Source organism: Falco biarmicus, chromosome 5, assembly GCF_023638135.1.
Source record: "Falco biarmicus isolate bFalBia1 chromosome 5, bFalBia1.pri, whole genome shotgun sequence".
NCBI lineage: Eukaryota > Metazoa > Chordata > Aves > Falconiformes > Falconidae > Falco > Falco biarmicus.
The window spans coordinates 68,720,729-68,745,474 of NC_079292.1; the positions used below are offsets into that span (position 1 = coordinate 68,720,729).

At 50.3% G+C, this 24,746-nt stretch overlaps 1 protein-coding gene across 1 annotated transcript in view; it reads right to left on the bottom strand.

Annotated features, from left to right (window-relative positions):
* Nucleotides 1-662: 662 nt before the first annotated feature.
* The window catches only part of CACNA2D4 (calcium voltage-gated channel auxiliary subunit alpha2delta 4), a 131,302-nt gene continuing 107,218 nt past the window's right edge, over nt 663-24,746 (bottom strand). Inside the window, exons 29-39 of the mRNA XM_056338976.1 lie at nt 23,006-23,050; nt 22,004-22,066; nt 16,204-16,274; nt 15,305-15,380; nt 13,439-13,491; nt 12,399-12,454; nt 11,004-11,024; nt 5,640-5,757; nt 2,424-2,536; nt 1,699-1,781; nt 663-946 (exon numbers count right to left, since the gene is read on the bottom strand). Coding sequence (XP_056194951.1) covers nt 860-946; nt 1,699-1,781; nt 2,424-2,536; nt 5,640-5,757; nt 11,004-11,024; nt 12,399-12,454; nt 13,439-13,491; nt 15,305-15,380; nt 16,204-16,274; nt 22,004-22,066; nt 23,006-23,050 — 786 coding nt within the window. The 3' untranslated portion in view covers nt 663-859. The remainder of the gene's footprint in view (nt 947-1,698; nt 1,782-2,423; nt 2,537-5,639; nt 5,758-11,003; nt 11,025-12,398; nt 12,455-13,438; nt 13,492-15,304; nt 15,381-16,203; nt 16,275-22,003; nt 22,067-23,005; nt 23,051-24,746) is intronic.

Sequence of the window (24,746 nt, forward strand, 5' to 3'; positions counted from 1 at the left end):
GCCAAGGGCAGCTTCAATGAGCACGGCGGTGCTGCTCAGGGGGGGAAAGTGCCCGTTTCATAACCACTTCTGCAGTGAAATGAGCAGGCAGTGGGAAATGTACCTCCTCTTTTGGTGGGTCATACGTAACTCCTTCCCCGAGGTAAGTTCACATCTAGACAGGAATCTGGATGCCGTGCTAGCGGTGGGTCTCCTCAGCAGAGCTGCTGTAGCTGCAGCTAACTAGTCACGCTGTGCTACCTCCCGTTGTTGTCCAGTTAGGTGTTCAGTTACTGCGGTTCAGGTCAGGTGCCGTGTCCTGCCCCTGGGGTCCTGGGCAAGGACCACCCCCAAGACCAGGAGATGCTGCCTCCCTGCTGGGAACCACTAACGGCCCTGTTCTGGCACGGCTGTGCCTGGGCTGCTCCAGACCTGGGTGCTCAAAATGCTGGCGGCTCCCACCAAGGGACAGGCAGACGGTGTACCCTGCCCCCCACCCCGCTTTCCTGAGGTGCTTTCTGCCTCCGGGGCTCCAAAGTGGCTCCACAGGAGGCAGGCTGACGGTGAAATGCCACCCATGCCAATGACCTTGGCTGTCCTGGCTGTGAGCCGGTGGCTGGGAGGAGCAGCTCGGTAGGCGCGCGCCAGGGTCCCGCATGGGCCTCTTGGCGCGGGCTTTCAAGGATCGGCACCACGCTGGACCCTGTGGTGAAGGATGCAGGATGCACTGTGCCACGTCGGTAACACTCTGTCTCCCCAGGGAGCTGCAGTGGGCACCCCAGGATGGCCTGCGCCCCCACCTCCTCCCCTCCTGCCGCTCGGGCCAGCAGAAGCCCAGTCCTCCCGGTTCTCTGCCGCGTAAGGCGCTTTGCAGGCGGCGTCACCGCAGGAGCAGCACCAGGGGCAGAAGGAGCAGCATCGGTGAGACAGACAGCTCGGCAGTGCCACCGCAGTCCTGGGCATTTTCCTGGGAGATGGGAGAGAAGGCATCAGCTTGCTTACCCCCAGGGCGGCTGCCGGCAGAGGGAAGGGAGCCCACTGCTCGCCTTTGGAAGGGGGAGCAATGCCTGTGGCCAGAAGGAAGGGTCACCAGGTGCAAAGGAAGGGACTGGTTTGATGCCTGCAGGCCACGGTGGTCACCTGCAAGCTAGGAAGCCACTTGTGTCCTTGGCTTTCACCGTGCCCTGCCCCACACCCTGAGCCCCATCCCTCAGCCTCAGAGACCGCAGCAGGATCAGCTCCTGCCAGCAGGTCCCCCTTGCAGCTCCTTCCAGAGGCTGCTGCCCCTGAGCAGGTTGCCATGCCTGCTCCTGGCGCCGCGGGGCAGGGACAGGCAGCTGGGCTGTCCTGCACACTGCGAAGGTGCCCAGACCGAACCCCTGCCAGCCTGGCCGGGCGGGATAGCTGCCCGGCTGCACCAAGCCCGGGTTGCAAGGGCTAGTTACAGGGATCAGGGCTCTTCCAGCGGGTGAACCCCCAAAGAAACCCAGCAACCCTGTGATGTCTGAGCTCAAGTCCTTCCCAGGTGTCACTAGCGTGACCGTCCTCCTGCTAGGAAGCCCCTTAGGGAGTCAGGCGGCTGTGTCTGGGTCCAGCCAGCAGCATGGGCACGTGGTACACGCAGCCGGGGTGCAAGAGGAGGTGTGTGCATGGCCACAGGCGTGCCCGTGGTGGACCCAGCCGCGTGCTCTCCCTCCCTCCCGCACTGCCCCAGGGTACCTCAGGGTGAAACGCGTGGCACGCGTCCGGCCGCCGCCTCAGCTTCTGGGACCGCATCCGTTCACACTTCACTGAAGCGTTATGTGCGAGGCTGTTAAGGACACAGGCAGCAGCAGCAGGGAGGGGAGACGAGCGCTGCACAGACCCGCAGGGTTTGCTGCAAGTTGTCTAGGTGTAACTGCAGAGCCTCAGAGACAGAGCAGGGAGGATGAGGGAAGGGCAGGTCACCCTGCATGGGCTGGAGACGTCTCCTAGCACTAAAAGACAGCAAGGAACAACAGGCAGCTCAAAGCGGCGAAAATGCCAGGGCAGGGCTCAGCTTCACAGTGACAAGCTGCACCACATCACCGCCCTTATGAGGAGCAAGGGATGAGGACCCAGCAGGGATGAGTTACGGAAGCACCTGGGAGCCGTGCTGGGGAGCCAGCCCAGCTGCACCCACCCCACTGCTGACCCTTTCCTCTGGCCTGTCCCACCCTCACCCTGTACAGCACATCTGACAGCCAGGCAGTGGAGGCTGGCTTCCTCTTGTGGGGCTGGAAGGCAGAACTGTTACCTCCTCTCCACTGCACTGCAACCCCACCTGCTCCATGTCTCTCCCCGCCTGTCCCACAGTGCCCACCATGCCCGTGGCAATTGCCACAGGAGCACATTTTACACCCTAGCAAACACAGAGATGAAAGGGCCTGTGGAGCTGTGCGTCTCTGCTGTGTGTGGAAGGATATATTTGACCTCTTTTGCATCCAGCAGGACAGGTGGGAAGATGCTGCAGTCGCAGACAGCATCTGTGACGAGGAGCAGCAGGTTACTGTTGGTGATCTGCTGTGCCACAAACATCCTGCAAGAAAAAAAGCAGGTGGGAGAAACCACATCTCTCTTGCTGCAGTGCCAGAGCAGCTGCCCTGGCATCACCCAGTCCACAGCATAGAAATCAACAAAACTTCGGAGATCATTGGAAACGTGATGTCAGCAGAAAGCAGGAGAGACACAGCAAGCAGCCATACGCACGGGGAGGTGGTGTTAGCACACCTCTTCGGCTGCAGGATGCTCCAAAGTGGCTCAGATTTACAACTCCACGCTAGGCACAAAAGCCAAAATCAAACCCAAAATGCAAGAACCCAACCAAAAATACCAACCCACAAACAAAACCCAGCACAAGTCTCTTCCGAATGGGGCAGGATGTCACAGCAGATGACACCTGAGAAGGCCTGGTTTCCATCCAGAGGTGTGCCAACGCCCATTCAACTTACATTTATGCATATGCTTATATAATCCAAGGATGTATGTACTACGTGGCCCTGCAAGGAGCAGAGTTTTGTTAAATTTCATGTTGCTGGAGTGGGACATAGAGGATCCCAGTAGCACTACACGTTATGTTGGTGTGATGGGACTGACCAGCTGGTGCTTGGTCTTGCCTACTGCCACGAAAAACACACAGCTTCACTTTGCAGCCACGATTTTGCCTGCCCCTTCCCTTCCTTGTTGGACAAGCAGACTACGGAAAAGGGCTGGTGACAAGAACCAGCACGTGCCTATGGGGATGTCTCTAGATGCAAGCGTTTACCCAAGGATGTGCACGTGAGGGCTTGTGGCAGCGCTGCTGCCCAGTTGCGCAGGCAGCAGACGGCTTGCATGGGCAGAGCAGGATGAGGGCAGGCACGTGCTTCGGCTGTGTGCAGGGCTTAGGGCATGAGTGTGCGTGCGTGTGTGCATGCACAGGCAGCTCAGACACGTCTCTGTGCTCACGAGGCTGCATGTGCCTGTGACTGTGGGTTTGCACACTGGCACGTGCACGTCTACGGCACCCCTGGGTGCGCACGGAGAGTGGCAGGGGGTGCGTGTCCAAGCGTACGCGTGCTGGTGTCACTGCAAGGTGCCGTACATGTCTGGGCATCTCACCAGCCTACGCCTCCCCCCGAGTCTGATGCCTCGCAGGCATTGCCTGCCCTCTGCCAGCACAGAGGCTGCAGCCACCCAGAGCCAGGCTGACCTGCCTGTGCTGCTGTGCTCCACTGCCTGCTGGCAGCTGTGCTGCTGCTGGGGACGGGGCGGCCGTACAGCCCTGGCAGGGAGCCTGCAGGCTGGCCTGGGGCCACTGGACACGGGGAAGGCCAGGGATGTTGGGCTTGGCATGGCTGCACTGGTGGCGAGGCTGCAACACTGCAGCCAGTATGTGGCTCTGTGCACTCTTGATCCTGCTAAGCGCTTCTCAGCCCAAGGAGAGGGCTTCTGGATTAGAAATACAGGTTTGTGAGGATGTGCCCGCTGCACCGACCAGTCTGGCTGCACTGGAGGACCATCCTGTCTCCTTGGTTTTTCACCACCTAGGCTGGCTGCCTTCTAGCCTTGGGATTTCTGTATTCACATTTTAGAGGTGTTGAATGTCACATGCTGCAGCTCAACCATTTCATTAGTATTCCTGGCCGACGACTGTTTTGGAAGCTCTGACAAGCTGATTTTAACCCATGCACAAATTCAGTAACCAGGATAAAAGTGCTCCGTGCACCGACCTGCAAGCCAACTTTTTGGCCAGGATGGAGCATGCAGCCTACCCTGGCTCCTCTGGGAACCACCTGGACTTGTGAAACATGACCAGGAGAGCCTGTACACCTGGGCCTGCCACTGGCTAACGCGCCACAGAGCATGTGTCTGTCCCAAACACCTGCATGAAAGATGCACAAAAGATACGCCTGGAATCCAGAGGCTGCAGCTACACCTGCAACTAGGAAGCAGCTGAGCAGGATGGTGCAGCTGCTGCTGCCTCCAGCAAGGAGGGGTCAGCTCCAGGCTGCGTTGGTGGCAGCAATCTGTGCAGCAACAGCTCAACACACCAGCAGGGCAGTTTGGGGGACTCTGGATTGGCCCAGAGCTTGTTGCACCTACACAACACCCTGTTGTCCCTAAATCTGCAATCTCTTCTGAAACAACATTTGGCAAGGCCTGGTTTTCCTCAAGTCATGTGGACTAGCGCAGGCTGTTTTCCTAACCTTTAAGTCTTTCCTGCAGTTGATCCAAGACTGAAGTCAGACTAGGTAGGATTGGTTTTGGTGGTGTTTTGTTTTTTTTTTTTTAAGAGGGATTCCAGTCAGATCTGTTTGGATGCCTCATGTTAGGAAAAGCTGGACCAGTGGAAATTCATCCTTCTGTCAGCTTTCCGCACGTGATTGCTGATGGTGCTACGCAACTGCTAAAAACTGCCTGTTTTCACAACGACTTTTCTGTTATTTTGGACTGTTCATTCTCTTAAAATGAAAATGGAAAATAAAAAAGTGGACCTGTGTTTTCATTTTTTTTTCAGTTTATCACTTCTTTTTTCCCCCTTCCCTACTTTTTTTTTTTTCTGTAGAAAAACAGAAAAGAGGGAAAATAAAAAAAAGGAAAAGGAAATCCAAAAGCATTGCGAAAAAAAAAATTCTAAGCAGAAAACTTTTGCCAGAAATGTGAAAAAACAGAAAAAGCTTCTTTCTGAAATCTGTGGAATGGAAAGATCTATCTCTATCTCTATCTCTATCTCTATCTCTATCTCTATCTCTATCTCTATCTCTATCTATCTCTATCTCTATCTCTATCTCTATCTCTATCTCTATCTCTCTCTATCCCTATCTCTATCTCATCTTTATCTATATCTATAAATAAATACATTAAAAAAATGCTCTTTCCCTTGTTCTACAGTCACCTCTGCTTATTAACAGATGGTTTTAATTTTTTTTTCTCTTTTATTGAGAAGTGATAGCTTGGTCACTTCACCTCCTCATTGCCCAGCGTGGCTGTTTAGCTTTGCTCTCTGGCCACAGCTGTGGATGCGGCAGTGGCCACACCATGAGCACAGTGGCAGGGGACTCGTCTCAGGTGCTGTCGTCACCGGTGGGCTCTGTGACAAGGCTTGCATGCCATCAGGACCTGGGGAGCCCCCCAAATGAAAGGGAAGCTGCAATTCTTACTTTTGGCAATCTCCACAGTCAATCAGCCCATTGGTCTCCTTGATGGCCGGCTCATACACGAAAACGGGGTACTCGGTGTCACAGGGCTGCAAGGTGTCGTGCTTCTTGTGCCTGTGAGCTGCGATGGTAAGGAGAGAAGGTGAGGAATGAAGGGCAGAGGATCTTACCGGTGTGGTCTGCACAGATGGAAGCATTTAAGACTGGTGATGTAGGTTACAGAAGGAGCCCTGCATATGTGTGTGTCCCCCGACAGTGGCCAAGAGCAGGTGCCTACCAGGGAAGAAAGGGAAGGAGATGCTGCGGAAAGCAGCCAGACAGCAATTCCTGCTCCCACTAGGTGGTGTGGGAAAACCAACATATGTGAGAAATGAAATGCGCCCAGTATTCCCACTCGCCTTCCCCAAGCACGCCTGGATCCTGCCCTGCCGAAGCCACAGCCGTGGGGCCACAGCAGCCACAGCACCCCAGGGACCCCCATGGCCAGTTAGGCAGGGACATTTGGGCACCGGTACCCCTGAGTTCAAAGGACAGGGGGTGTCTACCAAAGCAGCAGCCTTAATAAAGTCCCTCCTACCTAACCCAGCCCTGGTTCATGCACTTTTTTAAATATTCAAAGCTGTGACTGAGCTGGTCCTTCATGCTGAGGGATCTGCCCCTGCGGGGATCCTGTGTGTCCATGGTGGGGTTCTCCATCAACCGCTGATCCTTCCTGAGCCCTCTGACGTTTCAGAGTGAGCCCACAGCAGGCAATCTGAGGGGCTGAGTATGTGTCACATCAAAAGAAAACACCGCCAGCTAACAGCTCTGGCCTGAGACCACAGGGAAGCAGACAACGGCTCTGGAGGACCAGCAGAGACCCAACTAACACAGAGCGCTGGCTCCTGGAGGGAGCCATCCCCTGCAGAGACAGGGAGCAGCTGCTCCATCACTCATCAGTTGCACTCTGTGGGAATCCCAAACTGATTTGGGGATGAGGGGGAGCTGAACCACTTTGCTGAGCCTCCCTTCAGAAGCAAGGGCATCCTTTCTAGGAGTTCAGCAAAGTCCGTCTTGCCTGAAACTACTGCCTTGGGCCCTTCTGGCAATTATTTTCTGCAGCTGGAGGTAGCAAAGCCAGCTCCTGCCTCTGTAGGACACAGGAGAATGTCGCTGCTGGAAATGTGAGGCTTTGTTGCTAGGGCAGAGGTGGTTGCGGCTCAGCTAACAACAAATATAAGAAATGGCTTTTACATCAGCTTTGGGTCTGAGCACAAAAGACTCACTCTGCAGCCCTGCACCCGCACAGCAGGCAGCCCTACCGGGGGAGCGGGCAGGGAGAGAGTCCTTCTGATGCGGAGGATGACCCTTGCAGCAGTGGTGCTGAAGATTTATAGAAAAATGCAGCAACATGAGTTTTAATCAGTGAACGTATGGTAAGAAGGCACCAAGAGGGCATCCATGATTCTGATGGGTAATTTGTATCACTGGAAAACCCTCACCGAAAGGCATGGTATCCTCTCCCCCGACACGGCCTGAGCACACAGCACGAGGCAGGCACCACCCTGCAGAGCCTGCCATGCAAACAATGCAGATTACACGAGAGAGGAAAGCTGGATGATCTTCTCTGACTTTTCTCTCCACTATGGCAATCGAGTGACACAAGACATCCATTAAGAGCCAGGAACTGCAGCCCAAGCTTCCCTCTAATGCCTTCCTCAGGTGAATATGATGGGTACTCAAACGCTTCCCTGCGGTACAGAGTGCTTGGTAAGTTGCACCTTGTGCTTTTCTTCTGAACGTTCAAAAAACATCATTCGCAAAGCAGCCTCCTACTTCAATCCTTCCGGACTGTGGGACCCACCTTTTGGTATCACGGTTAGGTGCATTTTGCACAGATCCAAAGCACGCAGGGTTTGATTTCAGCATGATGCTTTGTTCTGTATTCACCCTGGATTCACACTAAATTAATCAGCTAAAGTCATGCTTTCAGGGTCTGGCAGAAACCCTGCTGCCAGCCAGGAGCTGCCTGGCTGTGCTCTGCCACCATTTGCCATCCCTCTGTGCAAACCCGACACTGCAGAAGTATGGAAAAGCCTCTCCCATTTTTACTAATGGAGAACACCCTGGGTTAGTACCTGTCACAGGGATGAACAGTCCTGAGGATATTCTGGACGAGCAGTATAAGGCCCTGTTACCGAGGTGAATTTCAAAGGCTTAGACATTTCTGATGAAACACACAGAATGTTTTTTATGCTGTAAAGAGAGAAGCTGCAAATGCTTTCCAGCTCAGACTGGCTACTAACTGTATTCTGGCCACCGAAGTCCCTGATGGGCTAAAGGAATGTGAGGAACAGAGCGGGAACCCTTTCCCTCAGCCTTCATTCACTGTACTAGTGGCTGGGAAAACAGCTCCAAACTCTGAAACAGGTGGCTAGACTGTCATAGTCTGGGCCATGGACAGACCTTCTTAGGGACATGCTTGTGGCAAGACCATGCATTGGTCCCTCAGACACAAACCATCAGAGTCCCATTGGATCCCCCCTGGATTCACAGCACTGAGTGACCAGAGCTGTCACCACAGCTCAGCTGTTGGTGATGGACTGTGCTGGTTCTTGCTCAGAAGAATAGCTGTGATGACCACAAAGGTGACTTGATATAGTTGGGACACATCTGCTTGCAAGAATTTAGCGTGTTCCCCATGTCAGGAGTGGCAAAGGGTCCTGACATAGCAGAGACTTTATCCAGGTCCTCATTTTTCCCCTGTTCCCGGTAAAAAATTACGATCTTCACTAGCTCCAGCTTCCTGGTATAGTGTCATCAAAACAGACGGAGTAAAAGCAATATAAAAACCAGTGGTGTGAAAGACAGGGTACAGAGAGGGGGTGAATGAAACCATTGGCTAGGAAAATATGGGATGGAAGGAGATCTGAGGCCTCCCAGCCTCAGCCAGTGTTGAATCAGGGCTGTCATGCTGGACTTGGAGGGCTTGGAGAACTGAGCCTCAAGGGGAAAGTCAGCTAAAGAGATGGCATGATCCACACCTGGGACAAGCCTGACCTGCACGCAGGGGCCAGAGCTGTACCTCGGCTCCCAACACGGGACCAGAGAGGCAACGCCTGAGCCGCAGTGGCACTCGGAGGAGCAGCCGGTGCATCTGGAGGTGTGCAGTGGGAAGCACACCAGGTTTAGTCCCTTCAGGGGCACTTTTGCCACTGGCAATACGGGCTCAGTCACTCACAGAAGCCACGTTTCTGTCTGGGTCTCGCATGACCGCCTGCGACTTGACTTGCCCTGGGTTAACTTTATCCCGTGCACCAAGCTGTATTTTTAAACTCTGCTAAATTGGCACAAGTCCCCTCCACAGACCATCTTAAATCAGTTTTTGGCACAGGCTAAATGAAAAGAAGCCACTTTAAAATCTCCTAACTTCTACACAGAGACAAGACCTATGACAGAGATTATGCTTAGGCCTACCGCCACTTAATTTGCTCGGAAGCAACGCAGCTGCAGCAGTATCGAGAAGTTCAGAGAAGCCCAGCAGCATGTACATCATCAGCAAAACGCTTGGGCTGAGCCTTTGCATGCACATGCTGGACTTCAGAACATTATCAGCACTCTGAGTCTGGTGGTCAGGGATTAGTAAACAGCCAGAGGAGCTGATAACAAATTGCAAACTTTATAGCAAAGAGTGAGTTAATTCCAGGCTGTTGTTGCTACCATCTGCACTTCCAGAAAGACTTTGTCAGACATTTGGCAACTAATCCTCCTGAGTAGCAAAGGCAGCCGCCGCACCTTGTTATAAACTATACCACCCAGATTGTGAATTCTTTCTCACCAGCATAAATCATGCACCCAAGTCAGCGGATTTACTCTGGGACATGAGACAAAATCTGCCACTTAGTTACAAATACAAACCACAGAATTTAATCAATTATCTTGTAAAATATCCTCTGTGTATACTAGCATGCAGTGAAAAAGAAACTTCCGTGAGCTACGGAATTCTAGAAATAGTCCTTTCTAGGCTGCATGCCTTGGCTGGAGGTATTTTTGGCTTAATGAAAAGCTTTCAAACCTGTGGTGATGTCCATAAAAGCAGAAGCCCTTACAAACAGAAAGGAATGAGATGCTGAGAGCGGTAAAAAATCTGGGGAAGCAAACATGTCTTCCCATCGCTTCTGAAAACAGATTTGCATGATGCGTGCAGTCTGCATATATCATGCCCATATTCCAACAGCATGACTCGCCCTCCCAGAAAGCAAGAGAACTTGGGAAGCAGAAATAGGCTCAGCGCTGCAGAGCCAGAGGTGCACAGGTCAGGCAAGGGTGAGCATTAGCTCCCCGACCATTAATTCCTCTGCACATATCCCTGAATAAATGTGTGCTCAGTTTCCCTCTCGCAAAATGTCTCCTTCTCTTCATATTTTTTGCATACACCAGCCTTGGCATGCAGTCAAGAAAATGTTAACATCTCTGGCAAAAATCTACAGCCCTTTCTCAACAACACGTGCAATCCATTTCTTCCAGCCCCAACAGTATTCTTCCACTCCGCTCCACCCCCTACCCCCCACACCCCGCCACCATGGACACTAATTTTTTTCATCTGTAGACACCCTCTCTTTCTCTTCCTCTTCTTCATACAGTAAGACACATTCCAAATGTCTCTGTTTCTCTATCTCCGTCTCACACATACGTCTTGCTGGGCAGAGAGCAAATCGGCGAATACAGGCTAGATATGGAAGCAGGGAGATAGAGACACAGCCACAGTCTGGACTCTGTCTTGGAGGGATTTCTAACTTGCCTGTAGGAGCGGATTTATGAGCTAGAGCATACACTTATCAGCTGAACTGCTTGAAAGCAGTTCTGCATTATCCTGGGGCTGGGCTGGGATTCATCAGAGGGAGCTGAGCTGTGTAGTGTGGAAAAGAAGACTTAAGTTGCCTCTTAGTAACTGAAGTCTATGAGACCCGTATAGTTTTTCCTGCAAGAAAGCACGGGTTGGTCTTTGGTTTTGGCATAACAACAGGAAAGAATGGGACAGCTGGGAAGCAAAGTGAAGGACATGCCATGGTACATGGGCTATGGGCCCACCTACACTGTAGTTACGAGGGATGGTGGTGTTTGCGCCCACAGGTCTTGAAGCGGCTGGTGTGCCCCTTCTTTTATTGACATCTTGGTGACAGACCTTCAATCACCAGCTCAGCCAGCTAAACAAGCAAGCGTATCACTTGCTGCTTCGCAGTGCAGCGAAATAGAGCCAGGCACTGCTTTGTCCCTGCCGCACCTTTCTGCAAGCTCCCCATTGTCCAAAAGGTGGAAAAAAGTCTTTCCTAGCCTGCGATTTCTAGCTAAATCCTCCTCTCTTTGCTGTTAAGTGGTTCTACTTACAGTGATGGAAGACAGCCTTGGCTGGAGAAGTCGCACGACACACAGAGACACACAATGAAGATGGAACCACGTGAGAGTTGCACATGATGGCAGCGCAATGAAGAGATGAATTTTCATACAGCAGTCACGGGGGTGATGTGGGAGAGAGATGAAGAAAGCACAAAAGGAAATGGTGATGAGCAGGGCCGCAGTGAGAACCCCCCTCCTTTTTCCTCACATCTCCTCAAGTGAAGGCTAAATCAAACTGCGGTCCCCCAGGAAGAGCCACGCTGCCTCCTGCACTGCCACAAGCACTGCCCTTGCTCATCTGACTCTTCCTCACCGATTTCTGCCTGGGGCACTCCCGTTATCCTGATGCGTGTTAAGCAGCAGCCAGGGCTGTGTAGAAGAAGATAGCTGCAACTTCTACTGCCATCTCTGGCAATCTTCTTTGGAGGCGGTGAGTGGGACCTAAACAGCATCCAGACATCGGGCTGGTTCTCTGACTAGAAGGAACTCTTGCTTTCTAAAAATGACTGTTTCCCCATTACACCAGGGGAGTTCAATGCAGAAGACTCAGCGCTGCAGCCAGCAGGGAAGGTACCACTGTCACCACTAAAAGCACCATTAGTGCTGAATAATTAGTCAGGATGGAATAATGGCACCTACATGGCTGTGCAGAGCACTCCTCACTTTCCCCTTTGGGTCAGCTCAGGGCCATGAACATCCCCCCTGCCAGCAGGGGCAGGGATGGGGCTGCAGAGACTCCCGGGACGTTTCCAGCAGGCAGCACTGCAGCTGCAGGGCAGGTCACTGGATTTCAACCCAGACATACCGCTCTGCTGCACTCAGCTGCTGTGCAATGCCACGTGCTATCATCTTCTCTCCTCTAGAGAGGGTCCACTGGCCAAGTGTAGACCCTCAATGTGTTATGGAACCTTACAGGTTTCTGGCTAGCTTCCTGGGACCCCTGCTAGGCTCCGGAGAGCCTGCTGCTCCAGCCTTGCTCAGTCCTGTCTTGTAGGCCACCTTCAGGGAAGACTGGAAGTCATTCCAACTGAAGGGCTTTGCAGTTGATGCTCTTTCATCCCACTGCATGTAGGTTGGGAGTCCTTGGGTAGAAGAGCCTCCCTCACCCCAGCAGTTACCCTGAGGAAAGCAAGCAGTGTGCTCCAAGCTGCACACTCCTCACCCTGACCGCTCTAGTGCTGTGGCAGCCTGAAATGGGGGTGGAAATGGGGGGAGATGGGGTGGTGGTGGGACCTGGAAGCTGGCTTCCAGTGTTTGTGGAGGGAGAGGTGGCAGGGCAGACAGCAAACTCCTTGAACGAGGCCAGGCTCCCCCATACAGCTTCTTCTGCCACCAGTGGCTGTAACACGCACATGCTATGGGGCGGCTGGACTCTTGTGTACTCACCATCTGCCAGGTTGTCTGAGTGCCAGAAGCTACTCATGTTAAACTCCAAAAGGAAGCTGTCAAAAGAGCAAGAACAGAGGATGCTTTTTCAGCAGCCTGGAAGGATGCAGGTGTCAGGGAGATGGCCCCGTCGCCCAGCGAGTATCAGTTCTAAAATGTTTACTAGAAATTTGCTGGCAGTGGAAGTCTGAGGTTTCTTTTTTTTTTTTAATTTTATTTTTTCCTCTCCACATGATAGAGTGTAGCTCTGTATCATGGGATCTGTACTGTGCAATATCTGAATGGGCTTTTTCCTGAAGTACGTACTGTGCGGGGGCCTTGCCAGTGAAGGAAGGAATGAGCACAGCAGCCCCTGAGGCTGGGAGGGGATTCAGTCACTGCGAGACCCACCTGAGGAGCAGGCACGGATGGCCATCAGGGAGCCCATACCCTGGCTACTCGGAGGTACCTGCACATCACATTGAATTATTCTGTACCAATACACTCAAGCTCTAGGAGCTGGATCTTTTCTGCACCTTCCCTTTTGCACACCCAGCCAGCTGACCAGCGGAACTTTCATCCTGATTTGAGCTTGACCTCCGATTCCCCCCCACAGTTTGAGGTGAGCCCGAATCCAGGCTTGATTCAAGGCCTCCCCTCTCTCCTGCCTTGCCTGCCACTCAGCTCTGAGCTCCCTGGCTTCCTTCCTTCAACCTTCACCCCCTGCGAAACGACGGCGTGCGTTTGCTCATCACGGGCAAAGGAGACAGGCAAGAGGACTCGGCATCAAGGATCTGCATGAGGTCCCAGGAGACCCGAGTCCTATTTCTGACTCTGTCACTTTGTACTGAGTGACTTCAGGTAAATCCCAGACCCACTCCAGGCCTCTGCCTCTCAAAATGGGAATAGTAATAGCTTTCTGTCTCCCAGGAGCAAGGTGCTGAGCTGAATGTCAGAAGGCTGAGAGCAATGCCCTCCGCGGGGGGCTCCGCCTGCAGCATTCTCAGCTCTCGCCCCCATTGGTCTGAGCCTCCCAAACACCCCCATCTTTTGGTACTCACATGAGGAAATCACTTATCAGCCATTTCACTGCAGCTAGAAAGGCATAAATTGGCTGGAGAACAAAAGAAGAAATGAGAAATACCATAAGGATCTGGTCAGAGGGTTTATAATTGTTATGCAGGACCCCACGTTTCAGACCAATTCCCTCTACTGATCAGAGTGCTTGAAGACAGACTGGAAATTCAAGGTCTGGGCATCACTGGAAAATGTTCAAAATACATCAAAAGCCAGCAGAGCTGCCTTGCTACTAATAATATCTTCTCACCCCCTCCCCGTCAGGGTCAGGGAGTTTATCACAAATGTATGAAGGACTTTGAAGATGTAATTGCTTGATGATTTCTCTCCAGTATGGATGACCTTGAGAGCTCAGAGCAGGAGAGAAGCACAGCTAAATGGGACACCACCAGTTTAGGATGCTTTTATGTTCTGATAGCAAGTGGTGTTTCTGGGACAAGTGACAGCATTGCCCAGGATTTAGTATTATCTGCCATTGATTGATTATGCTTAACTGGGCTTTCATCCAGCTTTTCCTCAAGATGGCATTACTTCTATGATCTTCCTGCTTTTCAGCTACAAATTGGAAATCCAGCATTGTCCCAGGGACAATCCATCTGCAGAGGATCCTGCTGCTTCTTTTCTTCATGGCAACTGTGTCTAATTTTCATCTTTCCCTCTCATAATCATGCCTGTATCCTCAAACCCAAAACAGATGCAGCAGTCACAGGGCACAAGACAATGTTCCGTAACTTACTTATATTCACCTAAAATAAGTCAGCAAAGAGTGAAATGTATACATTGTTGGGAATCGGACCGATTTTTATGTATGTATATGAAAAATGGACTTTTCTTGATTTCTTCCTTTTCAAGGGTTTTGCTAAGATGGGAAAAAGAGAGAGGGAGGCTGAATTCTCATCTTTTTATTCTCTTCCCAATTCACCTCATTTTTGGCAGCTCATATTTTGTGACATTTCTTTCGGTAATCAGAATTGGAGGATATGATCGAGCAAATATTTTCACTATAATCACAATATTTTATCTATCCAGCTTAAGTATAGCCATTGCAAAGTTTAATTTTTTAATTGTTTAAATGATAACATGTTGTTAAAAAGTAGCATTTTGTTGAAAATTATTTTACTAGAAAAAAATGACAATGTCACACTGTAAGAAGTACTGCCATACCACATTTTAAAGTATCAAAAACCTGATCATAACAGTTTAGGATTGCTTCAACTAGTTTGAAGTGGCCTGCATGTTGAGTAATTACTTCTGTCTGTTCAAGGCCAGGTTAGGAAGGTAGAGTGGGATTAGGTTATTAGCTTGTATCAGCCTAAAGAGAGGTTGCATTTGGGTACTGCAAAAAGATTCACTCTGATAGTTTGTTCCCTGGGCTATCAGCATTTCTCTGCAGCTTTTACCCCTCTCTCTCTTGCTGCAAGCCCACTCATGCTTCCCTGAAAGGCTGACAGTTTTCTCCCAGTTGCTCTGTTCCCTGACAGTGCAACTCTCCCTTTTGAGCTGCTGAGTAAAACCGTGCCCTGTAAAAGCATTCCTGTTCATTTCAGCTGCTTGCTGGTTCCTTGGTTTTTAGAAGAAGCCTGGCAAAGTCTAGTACCTGTTCTCTCCCCGGTCCTTCTGATTTTCAGTGGGATCCTATACGCCAATGGAGAGCCAAATTGGAAACCACTGTCAGTGGCCATCACTGCCTCAGAAATCTGCCTTAGGTGAGTTTGGGCATTCCCATTACTTGAAAGCAAACATCTACTAAACTCTTTTGGGGAACGTGCTACATCCGTGTGTTGGAGATGGCCTAGGAGAAAGCCTCTGCGGCCAAGCCCAGAGAGGGCTGCATGCTGACAGATACGTACGCTGAGCAGAGGCCGGGCTCCACTGTGGTGGTGGTAGGGTACTTTGCACATTGCTTGATAATCATACATGGTCACCCTGCAATCAAAACAAAACAAGTGAGCAGTCAAAAGCAAGCAATGCAACTCCCTATGGGACGCACACCTCAGCTTTTTCTAAAACATTTCCTGTACGGAAGAACTAAAGCAGTGGCCTGCTTACACGTGCCTTTGCTGTTTGGCCCATCCTGGATCTTGCAAAGCGGGAAATACAGGCTCTGGATTAATGTCACTGGGTCAGTACAGGAGGAAATTTGTCCCTAATTCCAGACGGTGAGTAAAGCAGGCTGTGAAGGAGGAGAATTATAATTCTAACTACCTCAGGTTCCCTTAGTGCCTGTTTCCAAGCCACTGAAACTCTGAACTCTCTTTGACATGGGCGGGGGGAGTGGAGTGAGGCGAACAGAGATATATTTAGTAGTGAGAGAAATGTGCTCAGCCAGCTGCAACGCTACATCTGGGGGGCTCTCAGACAACTGCTCATAAAAGGGCTTTCTAAGTGGCAGAAGGAACTGAAGCACTTTATAGCCAAAATGCCAAGAAATGTTTCCCATAGCATCTTGCCCTGGAAAAGACAGAGCAGCAGCTGTTTTCCAGCCACACGGAGATCAGAGTTACTGTCCTTCTTGGTGCTTTGCAGCAGGTGGAAGGGCAGGAGATGAGGAGAAACAGGGTGTGTGGTGATGATGGCTGAGCAAGTCAGGGGAGAGGGCAGGTAGCTAAAGGAGCTCTTGTATCAAGAGAGTCACATGCATCAGCATGTGCATATTCCTCTGCTCAAGTGCTGCTTATGGGGACCAATAAGCTCTGACCCACACACCAGCTGAAGAAAGAGAAGTACAGCACAGAGATCCCCCGCTTACCGCCTGAACATGCCCATGTTTAGCAGCTGGGTCATTACTGAGCCTTCCACTGCACCCAAAAATTTTCCAGTCTGCAAGCATAAGAAAGGAAAAAACCAGAATAAACTGACAACAGTAAAATTTCCAGATTCTCAATGGCTCCAGCCAATCCAGTCTGTCTGGAGGCCTACTACACATAATGAGGGTTTTATAAGGAGGTAGCACCGAGCTTTGTCCTTTGGCTGGCTGCAAAGCCTGAGGGAGGACTTCCCCCATCGCCAGCTGGGCATCCTGCACCATTCCTATAGCACCTGGAAATTATTTAGCCCACGCAAGTCCCTACAGCTTGTGACAGAAAAAGGCAGAGACCCTCAAGCTGCAGAGACCAGGCATGTTGATTCACTGGAAGCCTGGGCTCTCCTGTGGGGTTTTGTGAATCCACGTTCTCTGGATGTGAACGCCTGAATCTCTTCCGCTTAAGCCTCTCTGCTTGCCCACAGCTTCAGGGGCTTCGGACACCCCTGCTCTCCTGCTGCCCCAGGCAGACTGGCTCACCACGCATAAGTGCACCGTACAGAGTTATTTAGGTAGCAAATGCAATTGTACAACTCACTGCTGCGCAAGTTCGAAGCAGACAGTAACCCAAACAACGTGATACAAACAAATTCATCCCTTAGCTTACACACTACACACTGGCACAGCGAGAACTGTAGCACAGGCCCCACCCTAGCAAAAGCTGCATTTGGGGGAGCAACAGCCCCCAAATGATGCTTGTGTGCCTGAACTGAAAGTGCAGCTTGTGGCCCTCTTGTCCCATTCACGTTTCAGAGTCAATAATCCCAATTACAGTCCCTGCTGCTTTAAAGACTTCAAACAAACAACAGTTCTGGCTTTCCTGATTAATAAACCATGACAAATCTATTGCAAAAATGCTTCGGATCTGCCAAGTCCACTGCTTTGTTTGCAAGCAAGTAAGTAAAATACTCATAAATAAAAGTGCAGATATGAGCTGTCCTCTGTCTGTTTTCCTGGCTCGTGGGTCTTGACACGGTAAATACCTCCCATATGTTATGGAAGTGTTTGTATATTGCAGTTTGAGGGGACATTTTACTTTTCCACTGATAGGCCAGCAGTCATTTAGCACGTATTAGAAGATGACAGATGACTTCACTTATCTGACTGGGGCACTTCCACTAAAAAAACCCAACCCTCAGTCAGATTTACCTAAGATCATACGGTAATCATCTAACAGTAGTGTTACGTGGTTATGAGCCTCTTCTCAACAGGCTTTAGAAGGTGTTTCACCGTATAAATTGATAACACAACATCAACTCCCCCTCGAGCATTTAGGCTGTAATCGTCTCAGACATAGTCAAATGTGTCTGAGCAAGCGCTAACTTTTTTCACCTCCCTCGCTCTTTCAATCTGATTAGGGTGGTGAGGAGGCCAGCTGCTTCCATTTAATACCCGTCTGCAGCCCCAGCGGGAGCCAGAGCAGTGGGATTTAGCGCAGTGCAAGCTGCAGCCCGTATGGTGAGGGGGCCACTGCAGGACTGCAAATGGGGCCCACCCTGTCCAGGGACACTGATGTCTGACCAAATTTCTCCAGGTAGAATGTTGTTCCTATAGGTAAAAGTATGAGGAGCTATAAGTGTAATTGAGAGTAAGGACTAGGGAATGTGTTCAGAAAAGCATCAGCAAACTGGCCTTTAACATCAAATCAGGCATTCAAAACTCAGCGCTGCCTTAGGTAGTAACACAGGAAAGCATCACTTGGCAGAAACCAACGTGGTCATATAATGAAGCAACATTTTGCAGAGCAGCAGCTCTTGTTACAACCCGCTTTCTCCAGTGATTGGCCGCTGCTGTCCTAGACATCCCTCTGCTGTGTATCTCCAAATTCCCAGCTCTGGGCAGGTTTCCACAGGCCCTCGCGATTTCAGCGGTTCACAGCACAAAGCATGGCCTCTGACATCCTCGTGACACATGCTGTATCACATACCCCTGCAGCTGAGAGCATACAAGTACACATGCAGGCTGTGCACAGGAAAGAGATGCATCCTGGAGCACACATGTGACTCAAAATGTACATCACTGCTCACATGTACATGTCTATGCTTTGCTGGCTTGTTGAGCAGTTTGCACTTTCGGTACACACAAAAGCAGTAGCCAAACAGGCTCTGCCAAATGGGCCAGGCTTTGGGTGAGGGGCCAGCCTCCTTGCTGCATGGCTCAAACAAAGCCAGCCCTTGCTTCTCCACAAGCTCTGCCCAGCCCTGGTGGGATCTTGGCCTTTTAGTTGCCACTTTGCACCCTGTCCCTGGAGTCCTGCCTGGGCAGAGCATGCAGGCATACCCTGCAAGATGTCTTAGGGAGAAGGCAGCAGTCCTAGAAAAAGAGGTTTAATGAGCCAGGGGACACCTGGATGCAGAAAGCTGAGGGAACTCAAGACACTGATCTGCAGCTGCGCCTCTGGCTGGCAGTGAAAGGTGGCTAAAAACTCAGGGGTGGTCATAGGACCATGGCTGCAAACATCAGCAGAAACCTAGCACGGAGCAGCCCTCGCTGCAGCCCAGCCAGAGCCTGCTATTTACTTTCCCTTCCTCCCCTGCCCTGGATCACCTGGTCCTGCCCTCACTCAGTCCCTTCTCCTGGCTCTGGCTATTAAGTCTTTGCTCCCTCCACGATGAATCTAGATGGGGAGATTAGCTCGAATTAAGAGATTACCCATTCTTCCCCAGGTAATCCTGCAGGGAGCTTCTAACTCGTCACTCATGAAAATCCTGAGTCCCTCTTTCTTCCCGGTGGCTTCTGGCTGCCAGTAAGCTTCCTGCTGCCTTCACATAGAGGTTATTGTAGCCGATCCCCCATACTGATCCCTCATCCCAAGGGCAGAGGAGATCAGAGCCTGAGCCAGGCTGTCCTTAGCCCATTCCTTCATGAAGTCGCTTTGCTTTCCAGCGTGGTCACCCAGGGAAGGTGGTGCGGGCAGCAGGCAGCCCCGGGCAGGCAGTGAGGCTGGGTGAAGCACCGCAGCTCCAAGGGAGTCAGATGGAGCAAAACACCTCAGAGCCCCCAGAGCCGGTCTCCAGCACCAGCTGCTCGCCCCGGGGGCTATGGGGACACAGGCATTTTGGCAGCTCTCCGTTATTCTTAGCTTGCGCTTTGCCCCAGGAGGCAGGTGGTTTGGACATGAAAGCTCCTCAGTTGCCTTCCTCAGGGAAGCAGGGATGCACGTGGGGCCCTGCTTGCGCTGAAGCTGCCACTGCCCATGTGGCTCAGCACAGCATCCTGGCTCCTTTGGCATCTGATAAACTCACTCCCATCCCGGCTGGTGGGGCAGAACAGGAATTGTGTGGGCAGGCTGCCCTTCTCCCTGCTGCTGGGCTGAAATGCTGGCCCAGGCAGCTGAGCCACTGGCATGGGGAAGGGAGGGAGGGCAGTGACTTAGCTGACTTCTCTAGAAAGGCAAAATACCCCCAAAAATCCAGCAACAGGACTTTTTTTGGCATTATGCTAAAGGATGCACTGAGGGAAGAGTGTGCAGGGGGGCAGGGAAGGCCACTTAGCAGCAAGTGATCCCATGCAGCAACATCCAGGTGGCAAGGCTGTGAAACTCAGGGTATTGATTTAATGCTGCTGCTGTCTTGAATTCCCTGTAGGGTTTAACGCTGTGGACACTCATGGTGCCACCAGGAAATAAAAGCAGTAACTGGAACAACATAAAGAAATCAGAAGAAAAGTAGTGGTGAACTCAGAGGTCAGGGAGGTAACAGCTGGAAGAGACCACAGCTGTGGTGCCAGCCAAAATGCTTGCTCTTGGAGGCACGTGGGTAATGTTTATAATTCACCTAAATCTACTATAATGTTATTTTTCTGCTAGTCAGATCTTTCAGAGATGAGATTTTGGAAAAAATTTTTTTCCTTAAGATGCAGGAAGAATACAGAGACAGAACCCAGGAGGGTGGTGCTGAGGACAAACAGCAGACATTAGCTGAATGGATACATGCCACAGGACTCAGCACAGCACCTCTGAAAATGCATGGGAGTCAGAGGAGGAAACAGCAACTCCTGACTACCAGCCCATCACAAACATACAGTAGGACCTGGCCTCCCAGAGTAGGCAGCCAATACAAATTTACAGCATTTTCCTCCCTTATTTTTCAAATTTTCTTTGCTTTTGTTTTTTTGGCACACCGCATCATTGAATGGGCACTTTTACTGGAATGTTCAGTGTGCCAGGTAGGTCACACTGTTTTCCCGACAGAAAAGAGGTTGGTTATTCCTTCCAATATGCTCCCCTTGATATCCGTCTGTATCACCCCCTGGTGCCACTGTGTTGCTGATTCATTTTGCCTTGTGAGTCTCAACAGTTCTCATCCTGGCCTCCCTGAATCCACTGTGTAGTGCCTGCAGAATTCACGATCTCACCTTTTTCTTTTGCCAGCCTGTTCTGAATATGCTAACCAACACAAGCCCAGATGGGAAACCATGGGACTCATATAGATGATGTTTTCTGTTTAAATACCAGTCTAAAAATTCCTCTTCTTTCTTTTCTGTCCCAGCTACTTTGAGGTCTTTGCTGCTACTTCACGTTTCACTCTTAAACCAGAACTTCTTTAACAGCTTCTTGTAAGGGACTCTGTTCAAGGCTCATAGAAAATCTGAAATGCAGTAGGTAATCCATTCTCCCTTATCTCCTGATTTACTCACACTGTCAAAGAACTATAGCTGATAAGATAGGTTTTCTTTCTTTATAGAAGCTGTGCTTCTTGTCCCAACCACATCCATTGGGTGTTCTGTTACTTTATATTTAATTTCCTTTTCATCCTGTTTGTCACATCTTGAAAAAAGTAATTTCTGGAATTGGATCTACTGACTTCTGGAAATACACACACTTTTTTTTACTGAAGTATTTTTTAACTCCAGTACTATGGCATTTTCAATGAAAATCCACACTTCCGTCAGTAACAAAACCACTTCATTTCCCGTTTCTTCTATAAGGCCACTGTTGCTATTGACTTATTGCTTTGTAGTTTATGAGACTGTTCCAACACACTACTTTCTGACATCCAAATCTATGGTCTTTTATTATTTTGAAACAAATAGCTTTGTGGTGAATTTACTGGAGAGCAGAAATGTATAGCTAAACCATGCAGCATTGCCTTTATCCAGGCTGCATGAAATGTCACAACACAAACTGTACTCCTTCATCTCTCTAGAAACGGTCAGTGAGGCACTGGTAGCAGGAGGAAAGGAAGCAACTTCTGTTGCTTATTTTTTATTACTATTCTGAGTCTTTTTCCTTACTCCTTTCACCTCTGTGAGTCCAGTAAATCCTCCAGTTTAGGTGTGCTTCTATTTCCAATTTGCTTAAATGATTTTGTCTTCCTTTTTGCTTTTGGTATTTTTCTCTTACCATCCCCTCAGTTTTCTTTCCTGAAAAGCACCTGCTTCGACTTCAGAGGCACTCAAAAATGCTGCTCCTCTCCCTTCCCTTCCCACGTCAGGGCATGCCTGTCTTCTGGGACTGTCTCTGATCATCTTTCAGTAGCATCTGTGCCAAGGGAAAGGAGTCTAATTTCCTCATTTCTAATAAAAAGATATTTTGACTAGTTTCTTCCTTATCACTGCAAACTTCTTCCTCACCTAGAATGTGCTGTCACTCTGCCTGGAGGCTTCCCCCTTGCTGCACAGCTGAATTAAATGACACCATGGCCACCCTTTTTACACAACTGAACTTCATTTGTTTCAAACAGCTCTGGTGGGTTATTTAGGAACAAGCCAAGCACACTCTCCTCCTTCTCTTATGCTCGCTTACCTCTGCAAGTCTTTTGGAAACAAGTATAAAGCCATTGTTATCAATGAGGAAGCAATTCAGTATCTGCAGAAATGAAAGAGAAGCAACATTAAAGACAGCTTTTTTCATGGTTTTCTGGTACGTACCGCTGTGTGCAGGATGGAGTGGTGTGGGCTTGTGCTTGTGGCAACAGCCTCAGTATTTCCATGCCTAGCCCCACGGCCCAGCTACTACTGGTTTTACACAATTTACTTTTCCTTCTCTGCCTCCATTTTGAGGTATTTAGCTCATGAGCTGTCTGTGACAAAGATTGTCTCCTGCCAGGGCTGTGTGCAGGCCTAGCAGGCTGTGAGCCATGCTTAAGAAGACAAGGCATCCTGCAGGAAGCAACAGTATATTTGGAGAGCACTTCTCTTTAAGTAAACAGTATCTACTGCTTTCCATCTTCAGATTTCAGAGATATAACCACCCATGAAGTAACCCTCCCCTCACTGCTGAGTATCAGTGCTGGTCTTATTTTTATCTTGCAGAGCAGGAAATGGAGGTACAGGTTAGGTCTCGCAGGGAAAATCTAGGATGAAGAGCAATTCCTATGTGAATACAGAACAAAACCTCTGCTGATCCTGCTCTGAAGGGCAGAGGACCTCCTGTCCCAAATATGCCTGAGACCAAGGCTGAAGCAGTGGTGTAAATGCAAAGAGGTATGCATGTCATGCTGGCAGCCACTCTCTTTGGAAGACCTGAGATGACAGGAAGATAGCCTTAGAGGAGACTGACTCTCCCAAGTCACTGGTGGGTATCCCCATGCCCCTGCCCAGGCTCAGCTGATGTCTCACAGCTGAGAGGAAGACCTACACTGGAGGTTTGTCTCAGCAGCACAAGGACCTGCCCCAGCTGTGCAACCTTTTGTGAGGAGACGATAGGCAATACCTTTTTTTTGAGCAGGGGGAGACAGAGACCTCCACAGAGCAGGCAGTCAATCACACCCATCACAGATACAGGGAAGAAATCTGGGCAACTTACATCATCCTGACAGCTTAGTGGGCAGGCACCATCGAAGGCACTACACTGGAGAGGAAAAACCGAGAATTAACCACAGTATGATTTCATCTTACAGTCTCCCCCTTGGGACTGCTGAGCTAAAGGTCTTTATACCAGCATCCCATAAAGCTCTGCAATTTAGCTGGCATTTCCACCAAGACGAGCTCTACAGCACGAACACGTACCACCCCTGACCTTGGCCACTCAGTGGCTCTGCGTGCTCCCCACCTCTCTGAGCAACATCTCCTCTGGCAAGGGCTCTGATCCTGCACCTGCCTCCCTGACATGCTTCCAGCAGTACCTGTGCACTCTGAGCAGAGGTGGCACTTGTAAAGAAAGGGGCAGCATCAAGCTCTGGCTGCGAAAGCAAAGGTTACTGTGTACCAGTGAGAAACCAGCATGCATTTCAGTGTCTGCTAGTATCTGGACTAAAACACATGGCATGGTATTTTAGATCAGGATTCTTCTCAGGCAGGGATTTTTTTGTTGTTGTTGCTGTTGGTTTCTTTATTCTCCAGACAGCTAATGATAAAATAGGATGTGAATGGTGCTCATGTAGCCCAAGGCACCATCCATTTGTTTCATTTAGGATTTCTGTGTACCAGACTTGACATGTGTTTCACAACAGTGAACTGGATGGGGACACGAGGGGTTAAGTGGTGAGTAACAAAGCCCTTCAGGTTGTTCTGAGTGTGCCGTGGCTGCATGTGTCTGTCTCTTTGTGTTATTTTTTAATGCTATTTTCTGTAGCAGCAGAGGGAAGAAATCTGACATGGTGTTGCCATTTCTGTACATGGGGTCCCCTTCCTGCCAGAGGTTTGCTGGGGTCAGGGAAGGACACTGATGTGTCACGTAGCCTGTCTGCTCTCGGCTAGCTGCCCTTTATTTCTGCAAAACCCTTATGCATAAACCTCTGCCCCCTTTCTGGATGATTCTCAGCAACAAGAGATGAATTTGCCATTTCAAATCACAAGACCGTTACTTTCAGTTAGAATTTGTTTCTCCTCTTGAGTTCTGCAGAACAAACCCAATAGCTTCAGGTTTCTGTCCCTCAGCTTCAGAGGAGGCTCAGAGATGCCTGGGTTTGTTTCAAGCCCCATGGTTTGCAATATTGCATGCTCATGCTCTGACTCCAACTGGCTTTTTGAGGCTTTAGGGATGACGGTTTAAAAACATCCCTTTACCCACAGCTGCAAGCATTGTCTCACCACAAACCAGCATTGGGTTGTTTTGTCTCTGTGGACATATGCATAGAGATGGCCCTGTGCTTCATCCCTGGTGGGTTCCTTCCTTTGGTCAGCAGAGAAATGTAGCCACGATGAACAATTATTATGGCCTTGGGGGATAGCAAATACAGCACCCAGAGATTGGAAATCAGAACAGAAACCCAGGTGAACCAAAGTGGTTTCCCACAAGAAGGGCCCGTGTCTCATGGTATCTTCCTCAGCAGTGTGAAGACCGAGACTTGCTGCCACTGCTCTTCCAGACCTGGAGATGCTCCAGCGGTGCCCGGTGCTGGGGTGGCCATGCAGCAGCAGCACTGTGGCGAGGAGCCCAGTCTGAGAGCACCAGCAGCTTGCAGGGAGCCCCTGGCAGGGGCAAAGCTGAACTTGAGCTCCCTGGTTGCTCTGAGACCACATCTACTGCGCTATAGGCACAGCTCCCTCCTCAGAGAGCAGCCTACCTCACAGCATCCTCCTGCTGTCGGTCAGGTCTCTGAAAC